This window comes from Strongylocentrotus purpuratus, unplaced genomic scaffold (assembly GCF_000002235.5).
Source record: "Strongylocentrotus purpuratus isolate Spur 01 unplaced genomic scaffold, Spur_5.0 spur5_contig_838, whole genome shotgun sequence".
Classification (NCBI taxonomy): Eukaryota; Metazoa; Echinodermata; class Echinoidea; order Camarodonta; family Strongylocentrotidae; genus Strongylocentrotus; species Strongylocentrotus purpuratus.
The window spans coordinates 1,890,312-1,913,042 of record NW_022145544.1 but is presented as its reverse complement, the minus strand read 5'-3'; the positions used below and the strand labels follow the sequence as shown (position 1 = coordinate 1,913,042).

Genomic DNA, 22,731 nt, shown 5'->3' with positions numbered 1-22,731 from the left:
CGTTTAAAATGTTATTGATAAGTTATTACAATACAATATTACCCTCATTAAAGGCCTATGCAAACAAGTATATCGCTCCGAGTAAGTGAAGCGTTGGTAATATTGACACAAGGGCTCAGACACTGTGTAACCAGGGAGGTGTAAGTAAATGGCAACGATACGGTGAAAAGATACGTTTTGATTTCAGCCCCTCTTCTTGTAGTAACCACCGTCGCCCGCAAAAAAGTCTGTTACTAACGGTTCATTAAATGATAATGCATGGGATCGCAAACCAAAGATAGCTCATCTCTCGCCCATTTTATAATGACCAATTTTACAGGGACGCAGCACGCATGCGCTCTACTTCTATTACGGAAGGAGTGAGTTCTATTTGGTTGTGCGGCGGCGATGCACGCTCGGTAAGTATACGAACGTGCTGCTAAACACCAACAATCAGTTTTGGGCGAACAGTGATATCGGGTGGGAGCGAAAGGCCTTTTCGTCTGTGCCCTTTGTAAATCTGTCTCGTAATAACAGCATGGAAGCCCTTTCGGAGTTTTTGTCGCTATTTTAAACCTTTTTACTAGTATGGGTTTATTCGAAGGATATTTTGGATCTTAAGTAGCCTAGTGATCGCGTAAACAAGTGTTGTTCAATATGGTTTTATGGTGGAATCTTGGTGGCTACTTTGAGTCTTGCGTTATTGAGTTGAAACGAGTAAACTTTGGAAAGCTACCAGAAATCCAGGTAGGTACTTAGTTCTAAGTCGGTCTTTTTTTGGAGGATACGTACCTCCTTCATATTTCAGCTGTAGCATGGGTTATCCTTAATTTGACTTTAGGTAACATTAATATGTGTTACTGTATATCAAATTTCCCAAAAATGTTTGATGTTTTTTTGGAGCACATTTATAGATGTTTTATGGAACGAAATAACTACAATAGCCGTAGATGATAAAAATTAAAATAAAAAGCATTTTGGTAAAGTGATATATTTCCAATTTTAATTAATGCTTAGGTTTAAAAATAAATATATTAATTTATATCTGATAAAACTTCTGATAATGATAGTCAATGACGCCATGGTTTCACTTTTAAATCTGTAACGCCTTCATTACTTTGTTAGGTAAAATAGCTAGTTAAATGTCATTAACTTCAGTGTTATGTTTGGTGAAATGACGTTGATGAGGTGGAGGATATAAAAGTCGTCGCTCTCAACAGAGAAGCACATGTTTAGAGAAGGGTATCTTCGCACCTCTTACCGTGTTGATGATAAACAAGATAGATGTGCGCTCACTCCGACTGCATATTTCGGCGAGAAATTGAAGGAAACTGGAGACAAAATGCCTGAAAATGTGCGTGTTGATTACGTGGATCTCCAGGATCAAGTTTCGCAGGGCTCCTGATTCAAGAGGAGTCTAATGTACTTAGTCGCTGTGATCATGCATACAGTTAGCCTGATTTTCAGCCTCATAAATCATTGGCGAAGAGCTGGTTCCTTCAGGGAGTGTTTGGACGCTCCTAGAGGGGTGATGGAAAGGGTTGGGGGCGAGGATTGGGCGGAGGGAGAAGGAACAACAAGCCACGACCGGAGCCGGGAGGGTAGAAGAAGACACGCCAATTGGAATTCAAACTCGATCGGAAGTGGTGGCGGTTAGACATCTTCGCATGAAGACGGAACGTGGTTTGGGGTTACATGAAATAGATTGCTACACAGAAAAATAGATGGAGACCTTTACCTGTCATCTTCATTATGGAATAATCTTATCGATTAGAGTAACAGATTCAGTAGAAATTTTGGGTATATTTGTGTAAATTTTCTTTCTACTTGTAATCTAAAGATATATGGTGTGCAGGAGGAGATTGTCGTGATAAGTTATAGTTGTCAGGATATAAATCTTTAACTTTGGACTCGACCCACGCTATGAATATCACCTCCTACACTGATCTGTTTTGCTGATTATAACAAGACTCATTTTGTTGACACGAATTTCAGCCATGAAACACAGAGTCGTTTCCTTTTTATTTCTCCTTGAGAAATACAAATCATTAGGCCTACTCATGTTTTACGACCCATGCGTGTGTTACTATCTTATGCAGACAAGCGCTCATTATACTGAAACGAGTGCCTCTTTTTCATTAAAACCTTCGCTTGATTGTTATCGTCTAGATTAGGAGAGTATACTAAATATTTCACACCGATGAATAATTGAGTATTTTACCGGTATGCCACGGGTTGATATGTAGGGCAGTGGGGCAATTTCCTGAAACGCTGAAATTGAATGAAATCATACGAAGTTTGTGTGCTTACGTGTTCTTGCACGAATCGATTTTGTTCACACACCTTCCACAATAGCCGATAACAGGTATGGTAACCACTTACCAGTACTTTTTTGTTAACAGTTTTTATTATTTATTTAACACGCTGGTAAAGACTGTAGAGCATACAACACCATTCATTATTGTGTCTCCGGACTACTGCACACGTACAACACATGATTTTTGATTGTACAGTTAATTGAAAGCGAACTCTAGTCTTTCATGTTATTACCACTCCAATTGCGTTCATCATAAGGAAATTATTTTCAATTAGAGATCCTTATTTACGGAATTTCCCTAAGTGGCATTATCAATCTTAAAACCATTTCATACCAAAAATATTTCCTCATTGTTGTCACAAATATATTTCCTTTTCCCTCTTCTTTATATCTACAGAATCGTGTAGACCTCTAAACAGATTGATTCCATGTGCGGATTATGTCATAGGAATATTTCATGGAAACGACACCTACCGAATAGTTAGGAGGGAACTCGTGTGCTCAGTATAAACCCCAACCTTTGAAGATCAGCCTCCTTTACCTGGGAAATAATTGTCTGGAATATAACCGAATCGCGTGTTTTGCTTTGACGGAGAACTATTCGTCATTGCCATAAGTGAGCGCGTTATTGATCACTAGTGAGTTCGCTTCATTATAGATTCCCCCATCATATCTGGTCCACTCGAATGCACTCATTCTCGGCACGTGTCTACACACCGTCACCATCTTTTATAGATCTATGAACCATCTCGGTATATAACCGTTCCGATCGATACCACCTAATTATATCGCGCGCGTGAGAATCGAGCGTCGGCAGCTGCCCAGAGGTCACTCCGGCAAGTCAAATATGGTTGGGATTTCTGGTGGTGTTCTACCAATGGAGTAAATACTGAGAGATGGTGATCATATCTTGAGGATTATATCGCTGCCGAGACGAGCCGGTTGTGATCGATTGTTTTCATTACTGGAATGTGAGTCTTCAAGGTCGTCTGGTCCATGATCTTCAAGGTCACGTGATGTTATTTCTCAATTTATGCGGATGAGTCAACGTGCTTCATCAGTTTACCCTTTTCTTGCCCGCTGTTGATACTAATATGACACTTGATGAATTTCTATTACTGCATACCGTGGAGGTTTCTTCGCAACGTGTATGATACCGTGCGAATCTGTATGCTGGATGTTGCCCAGGTCGACCTGATATCTCAAAGCCTCACAGAGAAATCTGAGACAGACATGGAGGCCAGGAAGCCCGAAGGTGACCTGGAGGTCATGAAACCGAAGCAAGTTGAGGTATGGCTTGATGCAAACCGTGATTGGTTCGAAGACTTTTTTCTAAAGGGTGCCAACAGAGACTTGGTGGAGAAGTGGTTGGACTTACACAAAGATGAAGATACAGCTTCACCTCTGAGTTCTTCTAGTCCAACAAATACACCAAGTCCAAGTTCTCCAAGTCCTATTAACAATCCACCCATACAACCGATACCACCCATGTCTCCTCAAACTACCAGAAGAGTGACATTGTCCGAGCCGGAAGACAAATCTGAAAGTAACTCATCCGATGAAGGAATCGCGAACATCCCCGTTAGACCCCGATCAGGATCAAGGCAATACCTAAGACAGGACTTTGCGAAAGCGCGCTCTAAGACTGTATTCAGCACGTGGGCCGCTGGAACTGGTGCGCGTGATAGTTCTATGCAATTAGATTCTGAGCCATTGTCACCAAAGGAGAGAGCCATGGGTGATGGCACTGGCAAAGGCTTCGCAGGCAGGAGAAGATTACGTCGAGCCTCGACGGTGCCACCACCCCAGACTTTTGCAAGTACTCTGAGCTCTTTGTTGGAACCTCGGGTACGACTCCCGCATCGCACAAGCATCACTCACGAAGCAAAGCTTCAGCTACGATCAGCGAACGAACGCGAGTTTTTCCTGGCTCTTGTCAAAGACATCTCTCATGATCTAGACCTGAACAGTCTCCGTGGTAAGATCCTCTCTAATGTGGGTATTCTAGTGGACGCCGAACGCGTAGAACTATTCCTGCTGGAAGGACCTAAAGGAAAGGAAGTGCTAGTATCAAAGAAACGTGATCTCTCACCAGGAGTTCCTACACATCGCCCTACGGATTGGTTACTTGGATTTGGCAAGACAGATCCAGAAGGATCTCTTATAGTCAAGGTTGGTGAGAGCTTGATTGGAAAGGTTGCTGAGACTGGCCGCGCCGTCAAGATATCCAGTCCTGTTGAGGTAAGTTTCGATCATACTATTTGAGAAAGAATAGAACTTCCTTTTGGAGCCAGAAGGGTGTCGACTCGTTTCATTTTACACAGAGTTAACCACTTTCTGGCTCCAAACTGACACATATTGAAAACGATACACAATAGAAGTCCTGTACGTTTTACGTCATGCCACTGTTATAAGCCCCATCTTTATCGAAATGAATAGCTTTGGTGGCGTATTAAGACCACATGCTACCAATATGTGATTTTTGTTTTTCCAGTCTATGTTGTTTAACATCCAGTTTGTACCATAAAATACATTGAATTCTATCGTGAAGTGATGGCATTTGTCTAAAACGCAAACAAAATGTCAGTCAGGTATTAGTGGTGTAGACCAGTGTGAAGCCTCTTAACCGTTTACGACCCGTTAGAGTTTACTTAGGGATGTACTTGTTATTTAGCTAGTCGAGTTCACTAAATGTCAGCTTTGCCAACACATCGATCTTTATGACAACGGAAATGGTACTAAAGTATTAGCCTGGTATATCGTTCCAGTTACTGGTGGATCAAATGTTTATTTTGGTACGTCAAAATTGAGTGTAACACAATAACACCGACAGTAATTTATCGTAACGAAATACGATAGGCCATTTTCGTAATATAACCTCATTTACGCATGCGCCTTTTTGTGTTGTTGCTACGTAGGACAAACATAAAGGCTTGCCCTACCTAAAAACAATATTCATTTTGACCATTGAAATTCAATTACCAATTACAGGAGAATTAAATAATTCGTATCGAGGCACTTAAGTATTATTTGATTTAACTACGAAAATGACCAATTCTTGTGACTTCGACTGTGATATATTATATTGGTATAGCCATCGCATGAAATTCCGTATTTAAAAACAAAAGTATTTATAATTTATGTAGATACTTTTTAACACTTAAACATTACGAATCAAATTTAAGTTAAACATAAATCATTAAAGAGGTCAATATTAACCTCCTTTAATTCTGCTTGTCTGGCCCATCATGATTTGATCACATATTCGGAGTAAGGAGTGAGATTAAAATTTACAAGATACAGGAGTTTTCCAAGTACCAATCAAAGACTCAATATGATAAACACAGGAAGCGTACGTCTGGCGTATAGTTACGTTATGACCCTCTCCAAATAAATCACTTGATGTTTTCTGTACGCCATAATTTATGACAAATATTGCGGTGGCAGTTGAAGAGGAACATACATCATTCTTGTCACAATAAGGATTGTACAGTGCACCTTTGAGGTTTCTTCATAGCAAACAAGAGTTTTTTTCTCATCACTTCTGCCAGGATTAGAAGAATCACACTGCGTATTAAAAGTATAACTGTTTATCAATTTGGAAGCACATTGAACTTAATGTAATTAAACATGAGCAATATATTCCGAACATTCTTACCGTTATACTTCCACCTCAGCTGGGTATGAATCTACCATTGAAAACGGTATAGAAATATGTATATCTTACGTAATAGATATAATTTGTAATGGCGTCCACATTACCCCACGTACCATATTTCATTCGTCCAACCTTACCCATTTTTCCTAAGGACAAATGAAAATATTCTGTCCAAAATGGCTAATGACCAAAGGGATATATTTAGTCCTATAAGTCCCCCGTCCCATTAGTCTTGGTACCGATGAGAGTTAGGCTTCGCATTAGTGGTTGGATCGGTAATAGATTTGTTGTTATATTTTACATCAGCAGTGGGATATTGTGGTTATATGCAGGACGTAGGACTATACAAGGTGAACCACATTTTTAACCGGTAAATGGTATATGCGTTCCGTGTACACCTGAAAGGTCTGTTACCGTCACTGAAAACAATCGGGAAGCTTATCTTGTAATATGGAGTTATATCTATAATAGTTAGAGTTATTAAAGAGGTTCAACTGACAGATTATCATAATACACTTGACCTTCGGTAGTTATTAAGCGGATAGCTTGTCGAAGTACAATGTCCAACTCGGATTCAGGATTCCCTGACCCAGGCTCATGCCTTAAAAGGGGCTCCTAAATGGAATTTGGTCACGTCTTCTTACTATGAGGGCGTTACAGTAACCATTACCTCTGAAGAGAATCTAGAATCGTATGCTTTTATTGAATCTTCTTGTGATGATCAAGAGAAACTGCGGAAACGACATTTTATTTTGAATTTAAACATTAGACAAAACATTTAATCCCCACAAAATCTGACGACCATCCTCTTGTTTTCTGTTGCCTCTGAAAAACAATATCATGATTATATCTGTGATTTACTTTCCCGCCATTTCTATTCCAAGGTAACCGGTTTCTTGCTTCTCGCCATCGCTTTCATTCCAATACTGATTAAGTTTCACATGGTCTTACCGTTATCCCGCTGATCTTTATTAGCGCGTAACCCGACGCGACGATATTTTATGAACATACGACAAACCCCGTAGGCCAACTTTCCTTGCCAGGCCCAATAATCCTAATCAATTCATTTATGATGATGATTCTATGAGTTCCAATTCCAGCGTTCAGACGCCTTGTCAGCCATAAAAGACAAGTTGCCCGACGGCAAGAAAATTCTGAAAGCTACTGACAAATTTTCCAAATTAATTTCATCACGAAGGCATATGTGGAAGTCTTTTGATTTCTCTGTCCCACATATCATATTTCGTATAGGTATATCACCGCCATGTTTAGGGTTCATTGCCGTTTAGTTTTCTTTTCTAATCAGGTCCTAACGAAAGAGAAATTAGTTCATGATGGTGAATCAATCATCAAATTGAAAAACAAACGCATTATGATTTCACCAGCTTCTGTTGTGCAATGTTCTTCCGTGATGTCTATATGGTACCTCACTTTGATGGTGAAAAATCACATTGAGATTGCAATACCCATGATATAATAACAGTACTAAATTCATTGTCAGTTGTATGTGATAACACCTACCGCATGTCAGATGATTTTCGTTAATTTCTCTTTTAAATCGATTATTTTATTTCTGTTATTGCCATTTCCTTAAACATTTCTCACATAATTACTCTCAATTTTGGTACTATACTGCTTTGATTAACATCATTTCTGATGTCTGATGAGGCATTTGTCTTGTAAAGAGATTAGAGAGGGCGTATGAAGAAAAACAAATCATCGAATAATAGGCAAACTTTAGTATTAAACGTATCTTTAAATCGACCTTATGATATAACTTGGGTTTGAGCAAATATTTTTATTGTGATCTCGACGTCATAGACACCCACCCTAATACCATATCAAATCTTCTTATCTTTATGACATTTCAACAAATCCATATTTCAAACGTAACACAATCCGATAACGGTTTGGGGCATGCATAATATCATATATCGTGAATGCCTTGAGATGTATATTGCTACGGTACATTACACATTCTATTATTCACTGCGGAAGCTGGGTATTGACGTCATATAAGGATATTAATTGTGAAACAATGAAAATATTCTTTACATATGGCAATATTGATGTCTCGTTGAATATTGTATGGGAACATAATGGCGGGTGACACAATGCGGATGTGAAATGCATTAAGCGTTTGCTATTATACTTATATTTACATTATGACTGTGGACAAAAAGAGAATATTTAGAAAAAACCCGACTCATATTTTAATTAAAGTTACCTATTATAAACTGTTTTCAAACAGATTAACGTTTGATTGTCTGAGTTTGATATTGATTACACTGAAATAGACGGGGCCGGAATTTTAAATATGGTATTATTTTAATTAAAGACAACGTCTACACGGAGCAGGTCGATCCCCTATTTAGACACAAGGTTCATTTCCAACGTCCTCGCTGTCTATACGTTGTGAGATCTCATGCCGCATTTCTGTTCACACCACAATCTGACTCTATATACAGACTAAAAGTCATTTAAATGTGCTGTCTATACGGTATCAAAGTTTATGCAGGGTTGTTCTATCACACCGAGATAGCTCACACTGTATGGATAGCACAATCTTATCTTAGTTCGATGTCTATTCTTTGTGAGATCTTCCCGATGTGTATGAAGAAGACAAAAACGGTGAATTAGATCTTGCATTGTATGGACAGCAAAGGTGATTAAAATGTAATTAGAATCGGGTTATAGAAGTTCGTATGAACATAGCCGATGATGGTGCTTTCGGAGTGGTTTACCGCATGACATTTTCGTGTAGTAGCCAGACAAGACACCCATTAAAAACAACTGTCCTGTGTCACAGCTGAACAAATAGATGTACCACCAACAGAGCGTGCAGAGTGTCTGTTTTGTTTAATTTATGTTGTAATTGATATTTGTATCCGCATGTTGAAAAAATAATGTCAATAGAAAATTAATGGGCATTTTTAGTTTGTATTATACTGTTCACGATAATTAGAGGGTTGTGCACGCATGAGATGATTAGGTATACAAAGATAGGTGTTTATACTAATTGCTTTTATTATATTAATAATAATAACAAGTATGGTCTTCTAAATATAAAGCGCTGAGGTCTGTCTCGAAGTGACAGTCATACATATTAAAGACAACAGACTGTTATGCTTCCTGGTGACGTAACTCCATATAGCCATACAATAAAATACCAACGTCAAGAACAATAAATATATCAAATGAGAACAGAGTTCTTCCAAGAACGTGACTAAAAGTCGTTTGGACGAATATTCTTCGTTCCTACAATAATTTTGCCACACCAACACACTATAGAAACTTCTAAGAAAGACGACATTACGTAGAAACAGGTGACTCACCGACACTTTCTATTTTATGATATTAACTACTGATCGGGTAGGCGTACATGTAGGGTATGTTTGTTATCAATATCTCAAATACGTCGTTGATGGTATGATACTCCGACGCCTTTTTCGTACAGGTGCAATTTTGAAAATATACATTTCGAGGAATTGCACAATCATAATGGGGTGGGTTGTTTTCGATTTATATAATTAATATGAATGACGCACAAGCTAAGCGAAGTTGAAAAGCAGTTGTAATTGAATTTTTTAGTTCTTTTGATATCCCATGCAGCTGTTTTGTCAATTCTAATGTGCATTTCGTTTGAATGGAAATTTATGGAACAATGAATGGAATATCGTTTTAAGGGTATTTCCAAGATTAGAACAAAACTGAAAGTACAACTACATGCTTAATACACAACATTACCGTGTCCAGAATATAATGGAAAGCGAGGGGTGTATAATAAACGTATATAGTATGCAGTCAGGTATTAACATGTATGAGACTGGAAAAATCTTTCATTAACAATATGAAAAAACAACAAACATTTTGATACATTCTACATCTCGATTGTACTGATCCCATCAACCTCTTCCACATTACGATTTACCTTGCCTTCCAAAATAGCCAATGCAATAATAGAAGTGCGGAAAATAGTACAGATCAATTGAAAAGATCCCTCTTCAAAAGCTACCCATGTTTTTTTTCATGGCATGCAAGGCAATACAAACAGAACATGTCCAGAATCTTTAAAATCATCTAAAGAACAAAATGACAGGTTTTTTCCCTCAATATCGTAGAGGGTGAGAACCTTTCAATCTGGAGTACTGGACGACTCCACGGATATAGACTCCATGGATTTAAGAGATTGGCTCGATTGATGATGTAATCCGGGGAAATAATGGCATTTCATTTCTCAGTCTGAGGCATTCTCCAAGAGCACCTCAAATCCTCTCCAATGCATAATGGACCACTTTCACCGAGATGAGAATACTCGACTGATGTGAAAGACTTTAATAGTTGCTATTGGAGATATAAGGGGTGGCCTGGGTCCATTATCACCAAGCAATACAATCTGTGATAGAGACATTATTCGAAAATGAAGGAATATCACAATTTAGTCACGAATTTATTATTTTCCCTGGCGCTATTTGACAGAACATATAGTTTGGAAGATAGCCAGTATCAACATATCCTCATTCGCATTCACTATACACACTATTTCATACACATTAAGTCACTATACTCAATACAATTGTCCATTACGGTACCTTAAGCACCAAGTAATAGAAATGGGAATTTTGTGTATTCTCGTTTCCGGTAATTATAATAACAAATGCTCTTTTCTTTATAGTACCATTTATTTTGGATTGTATTGTGTTCATTTTAATATTAATGAACGCTTTGAGAATCAATCGACGCCAATCGGCCTGTATTTCTGCGGGTCTATAAATGATGCAGTGAATTCTGAAATTAACGATACTGAACCAAATATACCAACACTCAAAGTAACGAAAGATCTCGAAAGGATTAAAAACAGCTATTTTTGTATGTAAACTAACAAACATTCCAGAAAATACGATGAACATTGCGTGCATGAATATAAAACGGAGCCCCTCTTTTCAGTCATTCTTATGGACGAACCAGACCATATTTTATTCCAATATTGATTTATAGGGGCTTTTTACCATCAGAATACCTTAAAATTGGCCTCTCAAATGAGAAAATCTGAGCGTGCAAATCATGTTAATGTTCACTTGGTTTCCCCATAACCACTGAAGCAAGTGATTGAGAGAGATCATTACTATTGAATGCTCTCATGTCGCCCTCCATTATGCAACCATTTTGCGCTCCTCTCTGAAAACTGACTGATGCTAATAAACCGAGCACAAATTTTCCATTTCGATTATAGAGTAATCAGTTTTCCCTCGAATAACCGATTTATTATTTTTATTTTATGAGATAAATTGACATAAGATTAAAATACAATGCCACTCTATTTCACATTTTCTATCGCTGTAATGCTTCAATTGAATTATGAATTGATATCCAGTTAGGATTGCTTTGTGATGTTTATCGTTTCCTGCAATAAATCCTGGACATTAGCTTTAATATTTCGTGCTTTATTTATAAGGTAAGCCTCAAACATGTTAAATGTTGTATTGTTTATTATGACATCGAGGCATGATGTACTTTATGAGAGACTAGACGGAAAGACCGAGAGAGAGAGAGAGAGAGCATGTATCGGCCTAACTTTAGACATTACGGAACCATAATAAGATGATTAAATGAGATAATAAATGATTAAAATTAGAATATATCACAGTAACAGTTTCACCATAAGTTTGAGTTTTTTTTTTAATAATTTTTTTATTGTTGCCTATAAAAGAATTCGGTGAAAGGGCCCATGAACTCTTAAAAGTAAAGACCAGTATTGGAAACGCCCCAATTTCAAAAAATGAAATGGAATCTCTCATTACCAATCATGTGAAAGAATATGTTTTGACTAATACATGATGATAAAAAAATTTGCCGGGAAACCGCCTACTAATTCATATATTTGGTAAATTTGTTTCTCTCATGGTCTGTGATAGATATAGGGTAGTCCCATATACATCTTTCTGTGTATAGTGCTTGTAACTTTACGAAGAATGGGCCAAATTTCTTATCATTTTGACGATTCCAAAACCTTGCAGATGCTAGATGCTAGATGATCAACCTTTTCTGATCGATTCCACAACGTTTGTTTCACAATGCAATCGCATGACCATAACTGGTCTTTACCTTTAACTTCAAAGAAAAATTATACAGGTCTTTGCAGATATTTTGCGTCGTTCTCATGTGAATATGAAGCCAAAGGCGGAGTTTATATCTGATCTTTCTCCTAATGTTTTGTCTCACATAACAGTCAGTACAACCGATCAGACACGCTACATGTTTGTACAGCTTCCACTCTAGTTGACTTATTCCTGCACCACTAGCACAATTTCTTGTAAAATAGATATTAATGTCACAGGTTGTATCAGCATGAAATCTCTTCACGTGGGCTCCATCTCTTACGTATTGATGATAAACTCAAGTTCATTTTGATTTAGCATCTGTCTCGTAAACCCTATCTTTCTCTCCTCACATTTTCCTCTCGTAAAACTAACACTGGAAGTAAAACCTAATCCGGGAGACTAGGTGAACAAGAATGGTTGATGTTAAACACCTCGTTAACTTTAATACTGAGAATTGTAGATGTTAAATGCCTCGTTAACTATAATACTGAGTGCCAACAAGAGGTATTCCATGAACTAAATATGACATTAAAAAAGGTTTGCAATAATATTCCAATGTCGCTTGGATTTTCCTTCTAATCATGCATGAAAAAACAACAACATATTTACAAAATAAGATACGGGTCTATTGTATTGCATGCGATGGATAAAAATTCTTCCTTTATCCATTTATATCTTCCTCTTGTACATACCAGAAAGAATAAGCTTAATTCTGCATTTTGGGCGTGTTTTGTGTTATTCAAGATTACAACAAGAAAAATACAACAACAATGCGATCACATACCATTCTTAGCTGTGTCTTGACATTTCACTAACTTGGTAAAACGTTATGTTCACAGAATCGTGCGCTCAATTTCATTTATGTTTCATTTGGTCGTCCCTTTTTTGTTGTTGCTTTCTTGTACATTTAACACGATCCCAAACTTAGTCATCTGAGTGAACACGACAAACAAGGTGAACTTCGCCTTTCATTCCTCATTAATCTTCCGAATCTGTTTATATCGTCGGAGCCTCCACCATGCTAAATTCCTTAAAGTGCTCTCCAATATCCTGATGAAAGTCGTGTGGGCAATTTCGAAGCCACTTTTAGCATTCTGACAAACTGTCTCCGAGGAGACAAATAGGTCTGCTTTTGTAGAAAATTCATTACAAATAGGAGGGAAAACACGTTAAACTAAAAATAGTCTCACCTCGATGGCTGTAGTATGGTTCAACACTGGATTAATATCGATGGTAAATGATCACCTTCAGGTTAAATACTGTAAAAAGGTTTCTGCAAACTTTACATAATGAGTTAGATAAACCATGGACCTACTACAACAGCCTCTGTCTATTTTCTACTAGCGGTAATGTAGAGGAAATGTTGATTTTTGTTAGCTTGAATAGTTGTTGATTAGGATAACAATAAATTTGTGGTAGTACTTAAGCAGAAGAGCCAGCCATGTTGCTTTCCTAAGACCGGGTGAACGACATTAGTTAGCATGTTTGGTCGAGATCGACATAGAATCCACAATATCGATCCAACGGGGCAAAAACAGGGTCAACTAGTCTGCGAGGCATTCTCAAATTGGGACGTTTAGGATTTAATGAAGAACTGAAGATCCAATCGAAGGCAATCCTTAAATACAATGTGCTTATGCTCTACCAATGAAAAACAAGAGGAAATTCTGTTAATGTGAGAGAGAAGTGTCAAGTGGAAGAGGGAACCGACCACTTGCATGGGAAGATTGAAAAATAATACGGGCAATCTTTCAACAATTTTTCAGTCCAATCCACAGAGTATTTAATATAACGCCTTAATTCTCCACGAAAAAGTAGACGGGCCATTAAAAATGACAAAAACTTCAAAGAGACCAATAGAGCCGATAGAAACATAACAATCCTATCCATCTTATAAACAAATATAAGTTCAGCCGGATGACTGGATTGTATGTATATATATGATGTATGTGTACATATAAATGGCGATTAAATGAAACGTAATAAGAAAATCGAATGAATTCAAGGATATTCGGAAAATTCTTTATATATTCAGATTAACGATCTTTTAAATTCATGAGCCTAGATGTGAAATACCAAGCCCCAAGAAACACGCCAGTTCGCATGGGGAGGTTTGATTTATCTTTCGAATGATCGGTATTCGGGAGGTTTTTAAGAGACTTGCAATAAAAACACTTCCTGTTGTTACAATTAACCTTAGTTTGACGTAGAAGTTCAATGACTTTCTCCTTAGATAATTATAAGAAGTGGGTTGGTGGAACAGATTTTACCACAAAAGGAAGTTTCTAGAAATCTACGATCGAAGAATCGACTGCTTTGCAGAGGCAATCGCAATAATAGGTCGTTCTTAGATTGATGGCATTTTAAAAAGTGAAGACTTGCTTCTTCCGCTGGAGGGAACACGTGCTCTCTTTGTATTGTCCTCGGCACTTTAATTTTGAATTCATGAACTGGGCAGGGGCAGAGAAAATGTCACGAAATGCCAATCGAAAGAGAGGCTATACAAGGTAACATCATCCATAAACATTTGATTAAACCATGCCTCGTGGTCTTTTTTCTTTCTTTCTTTTCACTTCTCTTGTCGTGACGTTTGATAGACTTTAGGAAATTACAGTTCTTGATATGACGGTGCAAAAATGAAAACAAGGGAAATGAATATGACCAACATGCAGCTGTCGTACAGAGCTTGAAACCTTTCAATCCAGTCCCATATGATGAATCCTATGTTGTGTCGTGAATAATATTACTGAAATGGTTTGAAAATATTTTCTTTGTGCTTTCATTTCCTGTGGCGAATATATTTCCTTTCATTTCATTTATCAAGTTTTCGTAGTACAATGTTATTCGTCCCACTACTTTGGACATCCCGATATTAAGAGCATATACTGCTTATCTGTATTTTAGTACATTTGTGTTTGAAGTATACAAAACATTTGTCATTACCGTGAGTCAATAAACGTCGTGTTCCATCGGTAGCAAACAACCTTCCTAGAAGTAAGGCACTAGTTACACACCATACACACCCACACACGCACTCACACGTAGGAATTCAATTCATTCAAGTCCCTCTAGTTTTATTTATTGAAGTAAATTCTCTTAACAAACTACGAGCATCCAGCCGAGAATGTCGAGAGATTTTCTGTCGTGCTTGTAATACTCTGTCGCATTCTTGTCACGAGATCGAGCATGGAATTACAAGCTTGAGCAGAGGTGTCAAATTTAACATGGCGTCGTTCTAAACCACTGAGGAACATCACTTGAGTTATTTTCCGAAAATTCGCTTGCTGTATATAATCAATAGTGATTACATTGTGACAGAGTCTATCAGAGAAATGCAGTGCTATTGCGAAAAAGGACATACCGATACTGATATATTTGCTTTGTTAGATGGTGATTTGTAGTAAAGAAATAATATAATTGGGTAATGTGGTTAATCTGATCATAGTATTGAGGTTCTAAATGTCCTCTTAATCCATACGCGGCAATCATTATTATCCCTTCTTCAGTGTTTCAACATGATGCACACTAAACATCTAAAATTGTTACCCATTATTCCGGTGTATTATTTAGAAATAACATTATGTTTTGGTACCGTTGTTTACAGGCACTCCTTCCAATATTGATAAACGGTATCCATAATTATTCATCAAAATGAAATCCGCGTGAGAGAAGTATAATTTACATGTACTACAGAATCCCCGCACATTTGAAAAAAGTCTACTCTCTGTAAAGTTAAGATTTCATTGAAAAATATATTTTAGTTTAGATTCTGTGTGCATCATTTATGTTCATTTTTGTTTCTGTTTTTGTTTTGTATGTTGAGTAATTCATATACATCTCTTAGATATTGATAACATGTTTGTGCGTTTCAGCTTTAGAGAAATTAGAAATCACATCAACATGATTATATAATTGGCACTTATGATCCCTTTTCTCTCAGTGTTAGCGCTCCATTTAAATCCTCCTGTGTAATTGGGCTTTTAAGAAGTTGTTAAGGCAAACATTGTGTTTGCGTTATCAGATTGGGTATTGGATATATCCCAGGGAAATATATCAAATGGGTGTTATTGCTTACATTTTAATAGAAACGCTTTGGCTTTCCTAGCCCAGAGTCTGGTAAACGACCACATTTCTCCGGGATTTACTACCCGCGATACAGAAGGGGTTAAATATGAAAACATGTTCAGTTATACAAATGTACTATACTGTACACATTTAATCAGTAGAACAAACCAACGTAGATACCTGTTATTGCAATGATTAGGCTTACCCCATCAGTTTTAGATCTAGTCTTAAAACCACAATCATTCCTACACACTTGTTTTGATGTCACTCTGTCCATTCAACCTTAGTAAAAACCAGTCTTTAAATGTTTAGTATCATTGAATTATCGATGAAAAGAAAAAAGAATGAGTCTTCTTGTGTGCATGTTTCATCCATTCAATAGTCAGTCTGCTGCATGTTTCTACATTGTGTTTTCTGTTTGCTGTACCTCCATCTTGATTTTTAGGCTCGTCCCACAACTTGTGAAAACTGTGCAAACTTCTCCCCAAACTGTCACGTGCGAATCATGAAATACGGCTCATATATTCCGGTAAGAACATTTCATATCTTTCCAATTTCAGACCTGTTTCTTGAAAATAAGAGAAATGTTATCACATGTTTTGGTGAAATTTGATTATTCAATTAACAACAACACAAGAAATTAAAAAAATCATGAAAGAAAGAAATAAAGAATTGAAGTTAATTGACTCATCTAACTATCGAGGTATTACCTCTGACGGTTAGATTTGTTCACATGACTGACTTTCTTTTAATTTCGAGATAGCAGGTCATATTATAAGCACACTCCGCATGTAATTTTCAGTGTATCATTTAATGTTTAAATGTTAGTGGCTGTTGGCTATTACTGGCAAATGGGCATAAGACGACGACATTAGCTTAAAATGCTCGTTTTATATGAATTTGAAATTTAAATGAATGAAATTGTGTAAAAGTTATCGTTGAGTTGTTATTTATGCAATAAATAAATAATCCTGATATCAAATTAATAGCAACGACATTATAAGAATGTGATTAACAAAGACGAATCACCAACAGGAATAGTTGTTAAAATCTTAAATTGTTGCGTATAGTCCCGATTGGCTAAAAATCGTAATCTTTCTTGTTTCGTTTGTGAGCTATCATTATTTCCTTGTTCATTGTTGTATTGGGATGGTTATATCTGAAACATTATACGTCATTGGAATTCTGTGATATTTGTTCATTTTTTTTGCACCAGCATTTTTCTTTTTTAATCAAGACTGAATTAATGCTGCGTAGATTCACTTTTTATCTCATCAACTGCCGTCATCTCAATAAAAAAACCACGGGAACCAGCTTGAATTAGACAAACTTGTCGAAGATTTTCACATCCTATAAGGCTCTATCAATTCTCGCTATCGCCAATACATCAAAAAGCCCGGATGTAAATTTATTGTCCCGATTTCAAATGCACTCTGGGATAGCTTGTTGTCTTTGTCGCTTCCGGTCCATTTCACGCAGCTGTGTACGTGTACGTGTGCGCGTCTCCTTGTATAGTCACCGAGCTCGCTTGCTGCCTACATTCTACCTTTCACTTCATCTTCGGCTCTTTTTGATAGTATATCGTGCGCAATTTTCTACTTTTACAAACTGAATTGTCAGTTGGAATATGGTGCGACACTGTGATTCGATCTGATGTTCGCTGGCCGCACGATAATAAATAAGCGAAAAAACATTCGGAGATATTCCTGTATATAGATGTGACTTTGGTAAAATTCCCAACAAATCTTAAGCAGCGCGCGACATGGAAAAGTTGCTCAGAAGGAAAGACAAGTTTGAAATCACTGCACGATCGCGACTATGTTTGCGGCATTTTGACAAAGAACAATTACAAAATGATGGACACGCGGTGGTATTACCAAAGTAGGCCTATTGCTTCTTGAAAAATCATGGACTTGTAAAAAAAAAATCCAATGAGGTCAGTATCAGCCAACAAGAGAGCATGCGGCGCACGCGCCGCATGCACTGAAGGCATGGAAGTACCGGAAGTACTTTGAAATTACGTCCAAGCGGTCAACATCGGGGCATTCGGGGGTATTGGCGAAAGCGAGGATTACCCAACTTCCACGATATATAACAGATTCAAGACATAATAAACGGGAATGTGGTGCCATGTCAGCTGACATGAAACTGTTCTGTTTGTTTTATTAAGTTCAAACAGAAAATTGGACTTAGTTATAACCTTGACACCTACCTGAGCAAAGCTATAAACCCAAGCTAAAACACAATTGCAACGCTAATTGTTCATACGGCTGCATCTGCATCTACGCAGGTGTAAAATATATGCAGGACATTCCTTATATCGAGAATACATTGATGTGTATTAGGGGGATGCTTACGTACAATCAGATTGAATACACATGCACCGTTAGATGCAGTCAAATTCACCCTCAGGCTGATTGTTTTATGTGAATCCATTTCCGGTTATATGGGAAGCGATGTAACCTAATTAAATGCAGACATCTTTGTGAAGTGCTTAAATACAAATATTTCATTCATCTGTTACGAATCATTGTATATTTAATAACCAGAATGCAAAATGCATTTTGTGTGTGTGTGTGTGTGTGTGTGTATGTTGATAGGTAGCGTAAGTCATAACGGGTGCGTTTATTGGGTCTTGCCACTAGATATGTACATATCGTACCCCACTATCATACCCCACTATCGAACCCCATAATACGATCGTGATTTGCGGGATGTCGCGTTTATCGTCTCTTCACGATTCACAATAAAGGCATTGTCTCTGCGCAGCTGCTCAGCGTCGTTTGACCTGGGAAGCAGACAGTTTCTCGGATGTCAACTACACACACGTGCTTGTACAGCAACATAACACAACACATAGCGCGCTAGCCTCCGAACCGGAAATTAACCTGGGAGGTCCGATTTGTATGTGGGGTTCAAAACAGCTTTGCGTTTATCATCTCTCAGAAACGTGATTCTGGCTGTATGTCACATCAAAAACACACCTTTTTGCGTCTTTAGATATGCCCATATCTAAAGACCTTTAAAAAAGGCTTTGCGTTTATCACCTTCAAAATTTGCCTGAAAGACGTTTGAGAAACCTGATTCTAGGCAAAAATTTGGTCAATAAACGCACCCTATGTTTGTCCTACCTACCAACAAATCAACAACTGTATTCAATTCGCATTCTGACTATTGAGATACTATTATTTGTAACAGGTGAAGGAGATAATTTGTATCGAGGCACTTCACAAAAGCAATTTTTAGACGTGGCTTCTTAGTCTGTAGCCATGTCCATTAGTTCCAGTAAATTTTGTTACATTACGAAAATAGCCTATTGTATTTCCCTTTAAAGGGATCCGGTAACTTTGTCTCAGATTCTGTATTCTGATGTAATGATTATTATAAACCGTTAGGTCAGTCAGGAACCCCATGACTTTTACAAGCCGATCGCCTGTATTATTATCAAGATATTTATGATTGGAAATCAAAACCAAATTTTGCGTTTGCAAAACGGTCTTCATAACACTACAGTCTATTGGGGGTCACTCAAAGATTTTTACTTTTTTGAGGCACTTCTTGATCATTTTGAAGTGCGATTTCTTGCTAGGGCTTCAATATTATACCATATTACAGACACTGATAACAAGTAGGGCCGTGCATCTCAGATTTAACATTTTTAAACGATGCCTTTAAACATGGAGCATTAAAGTTATTCTTTATAGTTATGACATAAAGATAATCCCTGAAAATATCATATTATAATAGCATATGATAATGGATGGAAACCCATTCAGTACAATATTGGTTCAGTGCACCAAAGTCTTTTGGTGGTAATAATGTTATAAGCAAAAAAAGAAACGTTCACACAAACGTTATGGTTCTGGTGAACCAATATCTTGTATATTTTGTTAGCATTGTGAATGAATTCGATATAGTGCAATAGAACTATGGGGAAGAATATTAACCAACGTGCACTCAAAAGGATACGACCTGTGTATTCTTACCATATCTTTGACAAGCCACCTCCGAGCCACCTACACCTCTGCAGGCGTATCTCTTCGAAACTGCTCGAAATTATTCATTTCAATAAATTAGAAAGTCATGAGGATTGTTTTAGATTTGGATAAGCTTCAAGTCTTACACCTACTATAGCCTACGATGGATGTAATCAGTCTTGCAGCTAATGTGCGGCCGCGCATATTAATAAATTGCTCTGATGAGAAGTCACCAAATCAAGGCTTTTCTTTTTCTTTCTTATTTTAGTATTTTCAATCTTGATATTTAAATCAGGTTGAAAACAACCAAAAATTAGATGCTGCTTGTAAGTGTCGGCTTGCATGTTAATATAGATATACAGTAGGCTTGCGGGTGCACCATGACTGTGAGAGAGAGAGAGAGAGGATTGAGGAGTCCTGAAAAGGACTCTGACTCGGTAATCTTTCTTGGGGTGTGTAGTCCTGAAAAGGATTATTTGTTATCTTTCTTAGGGTGCGTTTAAGCTCAATTTTTGAAGGCAGAATGAGCGATTTGTAACGCTCATCGTAAACGCTCATCGTATCCGCAGTTCCACGGTGCACTGTTTATGCTCACTTCTCTGGCCCCTCCAGCCAATTCTCCTTGGGTGGCCTTTAGCTGGATTCGCAAACCTGTGTGCGCATGCTACGTAGACCCACTAGAGGTCAGTGCGTTGACCCCATTTAAACGCGTTTACAAATCGTAAACGCACCTTTTTGTGAGTTTACGATCGGCGATCGTGATCGCCGTTTTTCGGTGATTCTACAAAAATGAGAAAGGACGCAACCGTAGTTTGAACTAAACGCGTAACAGGTACCTAATTCTGGCCAGAAAAGTTGAGCATAAATACACTCTTAGACTACACACCCCCAAGAAAGATTACCGAGTCAGAGTCCTTTTCAGGACTCCTCAATCCTCTCTCTCTCTCACATGGTGCACCCGCAAGCCTACTTTATAAACAAAAATTAGTTTCTTATGTTATTTTCAATGCTAAGAATAGTAGATTATCTGAATAAAGAGGGCCAACACAGGCTTGTATCTTTATAATTTGTATTGTTTTATCAATGTGCAAATGTATTAATTATCGTGATGCATCCTGTAAGGCTATGATTATGGTATTTTCCTAATTATTATTTACTTCCTAATCAATGGCGTTCTTTCCAAATAACTGATCTCAGATTTAAATGCTTTACTCTTTCTCATTTTATATACTTCACTTTTAATTTTATTTTAAACTTATACTTTTTCTCTTGACCTTAGATTTCTAAACACGTAGGCCTAATCTGTAAAGCCCACTTAGAACAAGCTTTATAATTATATGTCCTTTGTATATACCTGACTGCGTGGAAGTAGGAAAAGATAGTACTTACATCATTTACTTAGTAATAGACACCTACGCTAGATATAAATGTGCATATTAAACAAGCTATCAGGCAGTTCATCTCTTGAACTGAGTCGATTGAGTTCATTGGGCGCATTCAATTGATAAATAAACACAGAAAACATTGGGTAATGTAGGATTTTTTTGTTGGTCAAATATTATATTGATTTACTAGAAATCAATTCAAGGAAATTTTCAATACTTAGTTCTATAGAAATCATGTTCAGATTATATAACATGTCATTTTAATATTCGCTCATTTCTCACGGAAAAGGCTTTTGAAAATCCCTTAGGCCGATTTTTGTAAAGTCTTTGCGATTTTGGTATTGATTTTTATTACGGAATTATGTGGGGTACCGATAATATTCGAATTGACCAAAGATTTTCAACTAATTTTGTAGATTAGATTGTACATTAAGTATTAAGACAAACAAATTAAATCTCATCAGGTCATCAGCGAAGTCCAGTTGAATCAACTTTAAAGTGATAAGGTAGTTGGCCTCTCTCTCTCTTTCTCTCTCTCTCTCTCTCTCTCTCTCTCTCTCTCTCTCTCTCTCTCTCTCTCTCTCTCTCTCTCTCTCTCCCCTCTCCCTGGTTTCCTTCCTAAGCTTTAGGTGTTTGACGTCAGATCAATTTGAGGTTGAAAAGCTTCAGAAAGTTCACGATGAAATACTACCAGGGTAAAACAGATCATCAAACTCTGTCATTTCAGACGGTCAGTAAGACGTACTGCAACGATTTCATGTCATTGTATATGGGCTGATGTGGGTGTGTGTGTCTGATAAAAATTACAGAGGTATGTTCATATTTGATAATGATATAATTAAGCTGGTCAAAGAAATATTTCAACTTAATACTAGGCATTTTAGACTTCAGACAGATAACAGAAACATCTTAAAGCCCGTCTGCACTAGTTTGGCCAGAAGGGATTAAACCACCCTGCTGGTCATTGACAGGTGGTTATCTCATCAACTCAGCTCTCAATTAATAAAGAAAAAGAGGATCATGGGGGACCAACGGGCACTGTTTAGGAATTGTTTTCTATATAGAGGGAGCAAGTACCTACAAGTAGTGCAGTGGGGCTTTAACTCCTTTCACGCCGCAAATCAATGACAATGCCATCCTGAATTTGTTCAACCTCAAATCACTTTTTCTCAATTATATACTCAGAGTACATAGCGGAGCATCGTAGCTCGTTAATGCTGGCTTATTGAAAACTTTAAGATCAGCCCAT

At 37.4% G+C, this 22,731-nt stretch overlaps 1 protein-coding gene across 1 annotated transcript in view; it reads left to right on the top strand.

The window, feature by feature from the left end:
- Positions 1-432: 432 nt before the first annotated feature.
- The window catches only part of LOC755676 (dual 3',5'-cyclic-AMP and -GMP phosphodiesterase 11A), an 87,982-nt gene continuing 65,683 nt past the window's right edge, over positions 433-22,731 (top strand). The window contains exons 1-3 of the mRNA XM_001191221.4: positions 433-726; positions 2,694-4,537; positions 16,566-16,649. Coding sequence (XP_001191221.2) covers positions 3,401-4,537; positions 16,566-16,649 — 1,221 coding nt within the window. The 5' untranslated portion in view covers positions 433-726; positions 2,694-3,400. The remainder of the gene's footprint in view (positions 727-2,693; positions 4,538-16,565; positions 16,650-22,731) is intronic.